At 40.3% G+C, this 14840-nt stretch overlaps 1 protein-coding gene across 2 annotated transcripts in view; it reads right to left on the bottom strand.

Moving 5' to 3' along the window:
- The window catches only part of crtc3 (CREB regulated transcription coactivator 3), a 73818-nt gene extending 59286 nt beyond the window's left edge, over window positions 1–14532 (bottom strand). Inside the window, exon 1 of one of the 2 annotated variants that reach the window (XM_079663703.1) lies at window positions 13276–14532. In XM_079663703.1, coding sequence (XP_079519829.1) covers window positions 13276–13407 — 132 coding nt within the window. In that variant the 5' untranslated portion in view covers window positions 13408–14532. The remainder of the gene's footprint in view (window positions 1–13275) is intronic. The other variant, XM_079663704.1, reaches the window with a different exon arrangement.
- Window positions 14533–14840: the final 308 nt, after the last annotated feature.

Below are 14840 nucleotides of genomic sequence, written 5' to 3'. Positions count from 1 at the left end.
GATTGGTCTGGTGTCTTGCCTCTGTTGTATTCACTGAACACGGGAAATTACATTCCTGCCGTCCTTTCTAGTGTCTTGATGAGGTTCACGTAAAGCACGGTTAATGTATTATATTATTGAGGTAGAATTGTCCGGGGCTACAGAAAAAACATTCGGGGCAGGTCAAAATATTATTTTACCAACAATGTGGAATTTATTGGCTACATATTACACAGATTATGCACAGCGGGAGCAGCAATAACCGTCAAATAATAATTCAGACAGGGGAGCTCCGCACCCCCTGCCTGCCGCTAGGGGGTGCTGCAGCGCCCTCAGCACCCCCCTTCCCGCGCCCATGTCTACAAACGCGTCCTGTATCCGATCTCGAAATGTGCCATCTGCACAATGTGTCATGTATGCAGCCCTTGTTTTGCACTTGCGCGCACGTCGCGGCACTTTGCGAGCGTCTACCGGCTCGGGCTGCATTTTACACCGAACATATAATATACCGTTCGAAACATCCATTTGCCGCCGTTCGAACGCCACCTCACTCAAGTCGACCCAAGTCACACCGTCATATACCGTATACTAGGGGTTTCACCAACTAATCGACTAGTCGACTACCTTTACCACTAGTCGGCGCTGTAGGCCCTAGTCGACTAGTCGTGGAAAAAATTTGAGGTAAACGAGGTGCTGCAAAATGCTACAAAACACGTCCGACATTCTTATGTATGGCAGTACTTCAACGAAGATGTAACCAACTCCACAGTGAAGTGTCAGTTGTGTACAGCTGTACTGAAGTACAATACAAATGCATCTGCTATGCGCAACCATCTGAAGATGAAACACCCGCTGCCGACAGCTAGCACTAGCAGTAATGCTAGCACCAGTGAGCAACGGACCGGCGTCAGCACTGAACAGAGGCAAACGAACAGCAAGAAAACACGGGTCAACAGTGATGCGGATGATGAGCTACGGGATTACTGCCAGCGGACACCGCATATCCCCACAATGGATAATCCACTGGAGTGGTGGGCAGAAAACGTGCACCGCTTCCCCCGCTTTCGAGGAGCTATTCTAGCCACAAGCACCCCGAGTGAGAGGGTTTTTTCCCTGGCAGGCAACACTGTCACCCGAAAGCGGTCAAGCCTCCTTCCCTCACATGTCGATGCGTTGGTGTTCAAACCAAAAATATGGAAAGGTGGACGTTATCGTGGAGGACAGCGAATAAAGTGTTGCGCAATGCGCTGTTGCGCACTGGATTTACGTGGCATTTATGTAAACAAGAGTTTTTTGCTGTCGATTTTGGTGAGTCCAGTGTTTGTTATTTACTCAGCCATGTAACACAAATTAAAATGCAGTGTTTAATTTTACTGTATGAGTTCCAATAGAAAATACAGTTGTAAACCTCTCTTTGTGTGTCTCTATTATGACGTAACGACTAGTCGACTACTATTTCTAAAAACTAGTCGACTAGTAAATATTGGTAGTTGTGAAACCCCTACCGTATACCACGGTATGATGTCAGCAAGGTGTGACGGTATGAAAAAAATGATACCGCCCAAGCCTACTGTGCACAGCCAGAGACCGGATCCTGGAGGCAAAACCTCTCCCGGTACGATAGTAACTGATCGCAGGGAGAGCGGAAGCCGCCTGCAGAGAGGGGATCACAGACTTGCTCGGTACGACATTTTTCCAAGGGAATAATATATTTTTTTTTCAAAAAGAGTAGAAAAGATGAGGGCACAATATTTGTATTGAAAGGGAAAAATTAAAAGTTAACTCGCTGAGGGCTGACGAGCTAATAAATATTTGGTACATTAATCGAGTGTAACTCAAAACAGTTTTGGTAACTGTTTAGACAAAACAGTTTTGGTGACTGTAGCAGTTTTGGTAACCGTTTAAAAAGCGCTATATAGAAGAGTTATTGATGGTGTTTGGTACACACAATAATTCACGACGTCAAAACAGTTTTGGTAACTGTAGCAGTTGTGGTATCTGTTTAGAAAGCGCTATATAGAAGATAAATGCCTATGAGAAATATATATATTAAGTGATCACGCGTAGTAATAATATGTATGTTTTTAACCTAAGTGAACACATTTCAAGTGCTGTTTACTGATTTCCTGTATTTTAAAGTGGGATTTTTTGTTGTTTTGGGCAATATATTTCTGTATTTCTAAATACAAAAAATTAAAGATGGGAAAGTCAAATAGCAAAAAGATAATTTTGGAGTATGAAGGGTGCACAGGTAATGTGCGACAAGCATGGTGCTTGGACATGTGCATATTTAAATATGTGGGTGAAAAATGGTTTTCCTGACAAAGGCAGTTCAAGTCTAAATCAATTAGACAATTTAAGACAGAGTTTGGAAAAAGTAGAACATCAAAAAAAAAAGAGAGGAGAACAGGGGGGTGGTGTCATCAGAACTCAGTGTGCTAGGGTCCTTCTGGATAAACTGGACTGCGACCTGGACTTTCCCTCTGGTTCTCAAGTACAGAGCCCCGACCCTCCTGATCTGGATGACGCACAAGGCCTCCGCGGAACTCTTCATTCTCCTCCGCCATATGATGGACAAAAAGCTGAATCAACAACAAGGCTGTGTGCAGAACACCATGCTGACAGAGATCTACTCTGCAACAGTCCCTCAGGAAAAGGGTGTGAAGTCCCTCTGGAACCACGTGTTTTAACCCCTGGAGGGCCACTTTCAGGCTGGGAAACAATACGGGACAGGAAAGACAGTTGCATTTTTGATGCCCATTGTTGAAATTCTTGATCCTAGAGGGGATGTAAATGATGCAGGAATCACGTATGTTTTCCATCCCTGGTCTTCAAGAGAGAGAGAAGCTATAAACAACCTGCATAACCCAGTTGAGGTTTGGGAAGGACATTTGAAACCTGTCCTCACCTATGACCGCCCTGCTGGAAAAGTAATGAACAATTCTACTGAAGAATTAACGAAAAGAAAAGATAAGACTGGAAAGCGTTTGCAGACGGCACAGCTCCAAGCTTTTGAACAGCAGATTCAAAGGGGCAGAAGAACATCAAGTAGAGGAAGAGGCTCCAAAAGACAAAGAGGATGTTTCCGCTGTGGTTCATTGGAACATCGAATTAAAGATTGTATGGAACTGAAGGGAGGAGTAGCAATATGAGGAAGAAGAAGGTGGGACTGTTTTCAAGCCTGCAAGGTCACAGAGTGAGAGGAGGTCGGGAGCGCTGGGGCTTGAGATAACCAGAGGAGACAAGGAAGGGAACTGGAAATGAGTGAGTTTTGCACATAAACACACTTACTCTCTAATGCACACAAAAAGGGACCACATTAAAGAACTTAAACTGGCTTGTTAAATATAAGAAATTGTTTTATTCCGCAAGCATTAAGCAATCAAGCAAGTCAATTACAAATAGCAGAAAAGAGGATATTATTTATAGTAAAATGAGAAAATAAACTTAAAACACACTGTAGGCACTGTATGAGTAAAGGGTAGAACACATTCTTTGATCTTTTCATCATATTGACCAATTATTATTTTAGAGCTTTTATTCATGTGTGAACTTGGAAGTGTTTTAATTTGTAAACATATTGATCTAAAGTTTAAAGGGAGAGTTTATACCACGTGTAGATGCATATTCGGATTAGCAGTGGTTTGAGCATAGATATGTCTAAGAGGGAAATAACTGTTGTCTGTAGTTCGAAATGCAGAGTTTTTAAAGAAAACACTTTGGGCAAATAGGAATGACAAATTAAATTTAGAAGAAGCAATATAACTGGGAGCAAACATGTGGGGCCCTTGGATCACTCATTGTAATGGTGCATATTCTTGGCAACCGACATCTGTGGGGAGAAGGGGTCATTTTACCCACCCTTCAGATGTTTTCAAAAATCTTATCTGCACCCTCCTAGGGAAGCGTGCAAAAGACCAGTTTATGAGTTTAAAAAGACCAGCGCCACAACCTTCCAGTGGACATCCACTTAATTAGTGATGACCTGAAATTAGAAGATGTTACGCCCAAACTGGGGCTGATCTCAAATATGGTATTTATTCAAACATACCTGCCATAGTGATAAACTCCTTAATTCGACTACAGAGCATGTCAAATATAATAAGCCAAACGAACAGGAAACCATATAAGGAAAGGAGTAATTGTGACATGTTCCCATAGTTCCACACATTACTCCCGCGGTTAAAAGGTTGAAATGTTTCTTTAAGTAGACCAAAATTGAAAATAAATAAATGTAATGAATTATGAAATACATTGCAGAGTTACACGGATCCTAATAATGTTTTGACTCAAGATAATAGTTATGTGCGCAAGTTTCTGAAATAGATCTATTAGATATTTTAATATAGATTAGGTGTTAATAAACTGCAGTAGTAGTACTATAAGGAAATATGGGAAGCAGCTGTCCCAATGAAAAGTTAGATCCATCTTGAAAATGATAGTTGTAATTCTGAAGAAATAAATGATGGCACTCAGCATATGTCAGGCTTTTGTAGACAAAGGATACCTGCCTATGCTGAGATATTCAAAATCTCTGCAGAGCATGACAAATGACTTTTGACCCCGACTGACAGTGCTACTTGACAAAAGCACTGTCAATGACTGACTCTGGGGTGAACCTGACCGAACCTGACTTGACAACCAGACAGTATGAGTGTGAATGTATGTCTACATGTGATCAGTGTAACTGCATGATTCTAAAACAATAACTAATCAAGCATGTTTTGGACTAACATGATTTTGGGGCTCTGTGGGAAACGAGAGGATTCCTAAAGTCCACGAGCTGGAAAACCGCACATATGCCAAATTACTTCCACCAGAGGTGGAAATTCAAAAGTGTGGGGCTCAAACTAAATCTCAAGATTCTGTTTTCTTTTAGGACTGGTTGAAGGAGAGAAACATGCCTTCTCACTGAAGTGTTTATTGTGGAAATAATAATGATTTTTTTTTCCTGCACAGGGTGTTTTTTGTTTTGGAGTAGCCAATAATGTCAACATGGCTGCTCATATACTGTAAGCTCATATAACTGACAATTCACAATTTCAATTTTTCATTTAGGTTCAAACTGACCATTGGATGATGGATTTTAAATGAGCGTGCTCCATGTGTGGGGATAAGATACTGTTTGATGATTGTTGACATGTTTTTTTGAATTATAACAGGTAACACAGATGCAGAAGCAGTGGCCAAGGTGTTACTGTGAGACATTTTATGACAGTATGTTGGATTTCTGCATTCGTTTTTATGCTTGTTAAGATCCAAGCACTGACAGGTAGAAGTATTTTTGGCAGCATGGTGCCATTGGAGGGACTTCTGCATACAATCCAAGCTTTGAATGGGTGGTGATGAAGGACTGAAAGAGCCAAGGGGGGCTGGGCTGTGCCAGGATTTGCTGTTGACCAACTCGGCTGCTAAGATGTCTGAAAGGGCAACTTGGAATCCGCTGGAGATACTGCAGGAATGCGTCACCGTGGGAAGGACACACTGCTTCAGAGGATCCACACTGCTTTTAAGGGAGCTTCGACCAGAAGGAGTTTGAAGGAAGCCCATTCAGGCAGATGGGGTCTGGCACAACAGAGAGAGCAGTTGCTGTCTACTCCTCAGTGGCTGCCTGATACTGATGTCTTGGTGAGGTCGGAGTCACATGAGGGACCAACAGAAATGGATGAACCAATGTTCATAAGAGGCATCACTGTTATATCAAAAGGCAAGGACAAGCCTCAGAGATGTAAGAGGCTATGTGATTGGCAGAGACGGAAGCCCTGGGAAATTGACTCTGATTCACAAGTACTCCTTCATGACATTCCTTACAGGACAGACACACCCAGGACATTCATTCATTCTGGCTGCATCATGGTTTGAGTTGTTTTTATTGTATCCACGTCATTAGTGTATCTTTACCAGAAACATGAGTTGTTGTTCACTATTACACTTTGATTTTAAGAATTTGCTTAGGAATCACAGATGCCCATCAGAAATTCAGAGCTATTGAAATATAGTTCACCTGAAGATGTTGAAGTTTTTATTTTAGTCTGTACATTGGCAGAGGCCAATCATTAAGATGTTGAAGCAGCGCTGAACAATTAGGAGGTCTATAATTAATTTAGAAAACATTAATATTATAAATTATAAGAACACCATTTATAATTTAATGTTTTGAAACAACATACAGGTGGGTTAAACAGAAAGTGAAGATGGGTTGAGGGAGTGGAGAAAGTCAAAGTAATGTTGATAATGTAACTGAATGAGGTATTCCGAATTTTAACTTTATGAAAAGACAGTTTCCAGTTACAATGTGGGATTTAAAGAGAAAAGTACAAATGAAAGAGTATGTGTTTGCTATGTGAAAGTAGGAAATGGTAGTACTGTAGATCTAATGAAAATGAAATAATTGGGCGATAACTCAATCTAAATCTGAGCGGTTAAGCAAGTTCGACACTAATACCTAAACATTTGCATAACATTATTAATATGTTAAACAGCTTTAGAAAGCTTGAAGATGTTTTTGTCGTGTTATTCCTTCGTTACATGACAATTTGACCTAAGGGGGGTTTTTACTATTCAAAATGTTTGATATTTGATAAAGTAGTATCTATGTACTTCTTTTACTTTGTATTGTATCTTTAACAATGTATGGGAGTTCAACTCTAAGGTGCTAAACTAAGCATGTGTGAGGATGGAGATTTAGGTAACATAAGAAAGTGTAACAGACACACAGGATGAAAAGGAACTTTTCAAATATTCACATTTAGTCCTACAAAAAGATTGAGCAATGTTAACTTTAAATACCAACTTCGGATTAATAATAATCAAGGGGGGAATGTGATGGAAATTATGGTACTAAAGCTTAATACAGTGTAAACCTAATGAAATGTAAACTTCTGTATTCTGAAAATGTCATGTCAACGGTTTGACTGATTAGGTCAAATCCCTGGAGTGACCTTTGAATGTGTGTGAGTGATCAACAGAGGTTTGTGCAAGGGGTTTTTGTGACACTACAGGAAGGATGAGGGGAAGGAAGTTAGGATAAGGTGTTATCTGTATCCCTTTTGCTCTGTATTGAGTGAAGGTTTAGCATACAGTGCCAGGGGGTCTCAGCTGGCCTAACCAAATGTTGTTTGTAATGTCACTAAGCTTTGATGTCCTCCTATAAAGGAGAGACTGTTTCAATCTGAACAGTACGTGCTCTTTTGGAGGAGACGTCATACTTGCAAGTATAAAAGATCCTTATTGCTTTTAATACGAATATTGTGTTGCTGTACGTTTGCTACCTTACCGATTATTCTCTCTAGACCACAGCTGATTTTAAAGCTGCTACGACAGAGCCAACAATTTATTTTGTCTGGAGCCACAAAACATATTTGATAGCTTGATAGCTTATAAAGTTGTATTTATTGTTATATCAGACTACAGATTTTTTGCATTTATTATTTATTAGATTATATAAAACTGTTAACCTCTAATAAGAAACAAAGAACTCTTATAAGAAGAATAAAAGAAAACACACAGGCCTACTTTAAAATAAATTAAATGCAGCACTTGGGTAGTCCTCTGCACATTTGAAGGAAAAAAATAAGCTGCACCCTAAAAAGAGTTAACCAATAGAATTACGACTGAAGATCGTCAGTTGTTTTCCTCTACCATTTTTTTCCTCCAATATGTAAAGGCTGCAGTACCTTTGAAAACTTCTCTCTACATATCAAACATACCGGTAAACCAGCATTGTTTGCTGTGAAAGCATATAACTCTGTCCAAGCAGAATTAAACCCTGTGTTCCTCCGATACTTTTCTTTTCTTTGATTTATCCATAGTTCACTCATCGAGCCGGGGGTCAGGTTATTCACCTGCAAGAAAAGGCGCTGGCGCGGGACCGTAGCAGGATGTGACCAGGGCCGCCTTAATGCACGGGCTGACCTGGGCTGAAGCCCAGGGGCCTACGGAGATCGGGGGCCTATCATGAGCCAATTAAAAAAAAAAAAAAAAAAAATCTTTTTTTTTTATTTCGGGTGTTTTTTTTTTTTTTTAAATAAACAAATTCTTGGCTTTCAGAATAGGAAACTTTCATTTCCAAAATCACACGATAAATACATTTTTGAATCTTGTAAAGGGAAGACGACAGCTCTCCCTCTCCACTCTGCTGTTCCACAGCGCCGCCCCCCTCCCTCCACTGAAATTATTATTGTAAGACGTAGAGTAATGATAGATAACACAGCAAGGTCCGTTACAGTTTGTTTTCATCTGATTTTAAAAAAACAAAGTCTTGGCTTTCAGAATATTAAACTTGTTTCGGCAAATTCAGATGATAAATACAACTTTGAAGCTTGTAACGGCATAATTACAAGCGGAGAACGGAGTAACTTGACGTCACAGCAGGCATAACAACAGCCGATGTTTCTCGTGAGGGTTTTCCCCGGGAAACAAACACAATACACACAAACGCAAATATACACAAACACACACACGTCAGAATGAGAATATGTTTCACATGTGACTTATTCAAATTGCGAGTGATTGAGTGAAGAAAAGGTTTGAGTGGCGCTTGGAAAAGGAAATTGTTGAGGGAAAAGGAGTTTCGAGACAAGCAGCTATTACAAAAAATGCCGACGCTTACAGGTTATTTTAAACCTGTAGGCCAGGATGAGGAGGAAGGACAGATGAGTTCTGTACCGAGCGGTAGCGGTGCCGGCCGCGGGGCCTCGGAGACAAGTAGGCCGTCTGGTTCTGATAGCGATGGAGTAGCGGGAGAGGAAAAACAGACAGGAGGGACATTATCTGTTGGAGGAGATGGAGAGGACGACGAGGACTTGCTACGTGGAGGGGAGCCAACGGCAACCGGACAAATACATGAGGGAGGCCCGATACGTCACTCATATGGAGGAGAGGACCAGGCGCGTGTAGAGCAGAGTGGAGAAGTGCGATCACAGAGCCTGCCGAGGCTATAAATGACTTTGATTTGTTGTTTAAATAGGGGGCCTACAAAAACTATCAGCCCCAGGGCCTGATGGCAGGTTAAGGCGGGCTTGGATGTGACGCATATTTTAGTTGACCTAATTAAAACCGTTTTGTTTTTTATTTATGTGTCACAGTATCACCTCAAAATACAAGATACGAAACATTTTCAACCATTCAACAAAATGTAAATATTCCTAAAAATGTATTTGTTTATTTTATTTCCTTCTTATTTTTGGCGTAAAACCAGGGACATTTAATTTTCAATCTAGGTCAAATCACCAAAATATGATTTTTTATTTATTTTTTAAACCAAATCTGCATTTAAACCTCTTACACCAGTGTTGGCGTTAGGGATTACATAACGGCAGATGTGCAGACTTTACACACTTATGGTTCACAGGGATGCCAGCAGCTGAGAGAAGGCTAGGGTCTGTGTGGGTACCGCTCTTATGAGCCCCTCGGAGTGAGTTATATTCAGTCCTTTGGTCACTGGGGTAGATGTTGAAGCAGCGACTTCTAATTCCAACTGTTTGCCTCAGCCTCGCTGACTGGACTTTTCTGTCTCGCAGGGTCACTTACAGTTCATACCTTATGGCAGGGCTATTCAATTACACATTCAGTTGAGCCAGATTTTATAACTACAAAATTCAGCTGGGCCAGACATTCAGCGGCCTGTAAAAAGCGGGTAGTGACACATTTTAAACCAACACATATTACTGCGATGAAAAACATGCCATTTTTATTCATTGTTCATCTAATAAAGGTAGCTCAAAAAGTGCATAAAAACACAACAAATTAGCATTAATTTAACAGAATCTGAAAAAAAGTGCACAGTTGTAGCATTACATTTGTTTGCTTTAGAAGTCAAATATTCAGGTTATTTTTTTTGAACCAGGCAGATCACAAAGTGCATTTACTGAATACAATAATAGCAGTCTTAATAAATGTCTTCACATACAAAGAAAACAGCTAAAGAGCTTCAACGCAACACAAAGAGATAGTACTGTAGCAATACTATTTTTTCACTTTTCAAGTAATAACAACAACAACAAAATCATACGTTTTGGTCACATTTGACCCAGACACATTACAAAGTGCATTTAAATGAATACAGAAAGAACTGTCAAACCCTTCAGTGCACAAACCCATAACAAGGGATACGGGTAACTATATGAATGATACTACACGTCTACTATAGTAAACTAGGTGCTTACTATCACCTCATTTGTGATTTGTCATCGCTGACTTTCTCAATGGGAGAAGGGACATTTTTTGTTTTGAACAAGAGCAGTGATTTTTGGCTCATAGGATGTCAATCCTAACACATTGGTGAAGACTGCTGTCAGTCAGGGAGCAGCGAGTGCTACTTTTGATTGAGTTAATGTGTGAAAAGCTTGATTCACATGTGTATGTTGATCCAAAGATACTGAGCACACAGATCGCTACTTTCTGAACGTTAGGGAACTGCTGTTTTCTGACATCACTCCAAAACTTCGTTGGCCCGTTAGTGCGCTGCATGTCAATAAGTTCCAGTGTATATTTCCCCTTGTCGATGCAGGGGACCACTTCCTTTACTCTGGTTGATACGTACCCCTCTATTGCAACAGGGAAGGGGTCTCTGGCAAAGCCCATCACCTCTGTGGGCAGAGCAAGTCCATCCAATCGACCGGCAAAGTTCTCTTTCAACCTCGCAATGAAATCTGTCATCACATCCGTGATTTGTGCCGGAGATGTGATGTGTTTAGGGAGCCTCGGAAAATGCAGCGTCCGACCCGTGCTCAAGTCGGTCGCGAAAAGGTCCAGCTTGACTTGGATCTGCTCCACAAGATCAATTACCGTTTTGTCTCCGTTTACGCTTCAGAGTTGAGAGAGACATGATTTAGAGTTGCTATCATAGGACCACCGTTACTAGCACCACTAGATGCACTTTCAAAAAACGTGCTGCGTTGTGGTTTGGTGGTTTCTATGCAACGCGGAGTGTTGCATTCATGATCTGTACTAGTGTAGGAATTTGGCTACGGGAGGCTGGGCCACTCGGGAGTTGGCTCTGGGCCGCATCTGGCCCGCGGGCCGCCAGTTGAATAGGCCTGCCTTATGGCATACTTCATTCAAAACCAAATCCTCTTTGACTGGCCATGCAGGAGTCTCCCCCTCATAGAATGAGCCCATTGTGAACCAATGGCACGAGTATAATGTGAAAAGCATCTTTATATCCTCCCAGAGTGCACTTTTTTTATTACTTGGAATGTGTAGAGTATATGCTTTGAATTATCATGAGATATAGAGAAAGAAATATATCACAAAAAGAACAGCTCCTTTTAAAAAGCACGTTGACCAATGTGAAATACAGTCAGCTGCTTCAACATTACATTACATTACATTACATTGCATTTAGCTGACGCTTTTATCCAAAGCGACTTACAATAAGTGCATTCGACCAGGAAGATACAACCTTTAAGAAAACAGAATCATATAAGTACATCAGGTTTCATAGAGCCAAAACTTCAATTACAGATAAAAGCCACAAATATTTATTTCCCTTTGCAAATGACAAATGGAGATCTGAAAAAGTGTCTTGAATGATTGGTTACCCAAAGTCTTTAAAAAAGGTAAACACCAGACATTAAACTCAAACTGTTGGCATCAACATTAATCTTCCCTATCAAGTCTCACCATCTCCTTTGGAAACCACAGCAGGCATCATTATTTTTTCAAAAAATAAGCTGGCGGATGAGCCATCAGCTGAACGTGAAACCAATGATTATTTCTATACGATACAAATATATTCTTTCTTTCCATTAAACATCATAAGTTCCCAGTGCTCAGTGTCAGAAACACAATATCTATGACATAGAAAAGCAGTAAATAGTTACCAGATCATTTTCAGTTGAGGTTTTTTTTATAGCCATCTTGGCTCAAAGAATTGCTTATTTTCTAAATAGTAGTACAAATAGATAAAGCCATAGTTGAAAAATACACTCCCATCTGGTTCCAACCTATTTAATGGGACGATTTGGTATTTTTTATATCATTTGAACTACAATATCTTCGAGTTTTGACCTGGTGATGGACAGCGATCCCATTTTTCTTCCCTACAAATAACATAAGATAATATAGAGCGAAATGGTTTGTCTTTTTTCATGAAAGAAGCCACTTAGAAACTATTTGAATCGTTAATAAAATACGCTTATGCTCCACTCTAAAGTTACTGTTTGACCTGAATGTCACAATACAGCACAGCCTCTAAACATGACATTCAAATCATCTCACATTGGCTGTTTTGAGACCTCATCAAAGTTCTAGAAATACCATAAGTCGTAAGTATACATTATGGACACCTGAGCATCTGCGCAGCAAATGAATGAGAGCATTAGCTAATAGATGTAAATGTAAATATGAATGATACAGTATGTCCAAATGATATGCCATCCTCGTCATCCCACACTGCTAACTCTATGCAGAGGAGGAACATGAGGTTTTACCTCGGGAATTCATTAAAAAATAATGGAATAACAAAGTGCAGACACAGCAGTCTGAATACATGCATACTGTATATTTACAGGCAACAGTGCTTCCTTTGGGTATTCATAAAGAGAGAGGCTTTAGACGGGTGGTGCAGATTAAGAAGAGCTATTTTCTCAATGTCCTGTTATACTGTTGCAATTTTAAAAAAACAGGTCTGGCACTGTTTATGTTAAATATTGGATTTTGTATGCTGTTCCTATTTATTTGTGAGGGTTTTAATTTGGGTACTTCTTTTTTGCAGTAATTTGTATTTCATTGACCATCTATATATTTCAATTCAATTCAATTCAAAACCTTTATTTATTCAGGTGAAAACCCATTGAGATCATTGAACTCTTTTTCAATCTTTTTCAATGGTGACCTGCTGAATATTTGCAGCACATAGGGTTCACCCTTGTTGAATGGAGTGGTGTAAAGTAATTACATTTACTGAAGTACTACTAGTTAAGTACAATTTTGAGGGACTTTTTGCTACTTCTGCCAGACTAGAATTCAAAGTGAAATATTGTACTTTTACTGCACTATGTATACTTTTTTACTTGAGTAACATGTTTTTTTTTAACAGAATATTCCTAGACTGTAGTACTTCTACTTTTACTTAAGTACAATATCTGAGTACTTCTTCCACCTCTGGTTGAATGGATGTAGGAAGGGAAACAAGAAGTACTGGTTGAATACCAGACATTTGAGTGAGCAGAGGAAGTCCATCAGACTCACTCTAGCCCCGACTGAGTGAAAGAATACAGCTTTGTCCTTAAACACAATGAACGCATTCGTACAAAAAAGGGCCACAATTAGCTGAACATTAAGTGTATTTACCCGTGAAACAGTGAGGTCTGTCATGAGCTGCTCAAAGGCCCGCGTCTCCTCTGCTTGCTTCTGGTTGTGCAGGGCTATCTTCTCGCTGAACTTCCTGGGGTTTGAGCCACCTGTGCCCGGGGAGCCGGACATCGTGCGGGCCGCAGTTTTGCAACTTCAGCTACTTTGAAAAAAGTGATAGATGGGGCTGGGAGTTTACTGTCCAAAGTCTTCCAGTGAGCGGTGCGGTGAACCCATTACAGTTTTAAAAACATACCACACATCGCTGTTTGGTTAAAGTTAATTCAGTGTCAACTGCTGCAGAATCACAACCGAGTCGCTACTGTGAGTGGAGCTAGTAGCTAGCGCAGCTAAGCTAATGTTAAAGCTCCAGTTTATAAAAGTTGTCTTATTTTTCTGTGAGTAAATACAGCGTCTATAAATTATGTGTTTACAATATAACTTTAATTACTTCCGAGCAGAATTACGTATTTATTAGAATAAATTACTGGTACAATATAACTTCATATTTCCAGCGAACCACTTGTTTGAATCTGTCGTTATCGTAACGTTAGCTGTCATGGCTAACATAATGCTGGAGGTGAACAGTTGGGTAACAGCCGCAGCTAGCCAAGTGAGCTAAGCTGCTGTCAGTGCCATCACAACAATTAAGAAAAACGCACTTTGCCAACTTTCGTACACTCGACCTCGTTCAACATCTAACATACTTTTAAACGAGCAATGTGAAGCAGAATTGAGGCTTGTTTAAGAGAAAGTTGTTAGCCTCGATAGCTAAATATCGCTACTAACGTTAGCAAAGCTCCCGAGCAGATGGGCAAAGGTTTGGTAAATTATATTTCAACAAGTGTCCGCTGGACTGATCCGGGCGTAAACTCAATATCGACTTTATGTTACCAGAACAATTGTGAAACCTCCACAACACTACTATTCACTTGTGATGCGGGAAAATAATCCAACATTACACTCTTAAACTGATATCACAGCGCTTTTTAGGAGTCGGGTCTTCTTCTGTTAATCCACGGACAGCGAAGAGATTTCAGACAAACTCCAAGCCGACGACTCCGGTGAAAATAAACAAACAACGCCGAAAGAAAAGCGTGTCTCCTTCGTCGCTGCTGAAGCAGAAGTCTTCTGAGAGATTGCTGCCAATGTTTTCAGTTTATTAGCGTGGGTTGACACTGCTTGTAACAGCAACTCAGATCCGCTCGCTTGTTATCCTCATACTACTGCGAGAAAAACATTACCTCGTTAAACAAGGTCAATACCTTTGATGTCCACAGGGCGGCGACAGAGCCATTATACTGACTCAATGGGATTACCATACTGCCAGCTAGTGATGGCGAGATGAAGCTTTATGAAGCTTTGAAGCTTTCCAGACAATTTTTTCGCAAAAGGGTTCATCTCATGAGGCTTCATCATGGGCTTCATTTGAAACATTTGAACCTTTATACATACAGATTTGAACACAACCCCCCCCCTGTTGGTCAAAGTGTGTAAAACAGGCAGATTTTATGGGATTAGTTTTGTGTCATAAAGATAAAGCAACACTTTCTCAGAATCAAGCA

Source organism: Notothenia rossii (assembly GCF_949606895.1).
Source record: "Notothenia rossii genome assembly, chromosome: 2".
Taxonomy (NCBI): domain Eukaryota; kingdom Metazoa; phylum Chordata; class Actinopteri; order Perciformes; family Nototheniidae; genus Notothenia; species Notothenia rossii.
The sequence above is the reverse complement of the archived record's forward strand: the minus strand, read 5'-3'. Positions and strand labels throughout refer to the sequence as shown.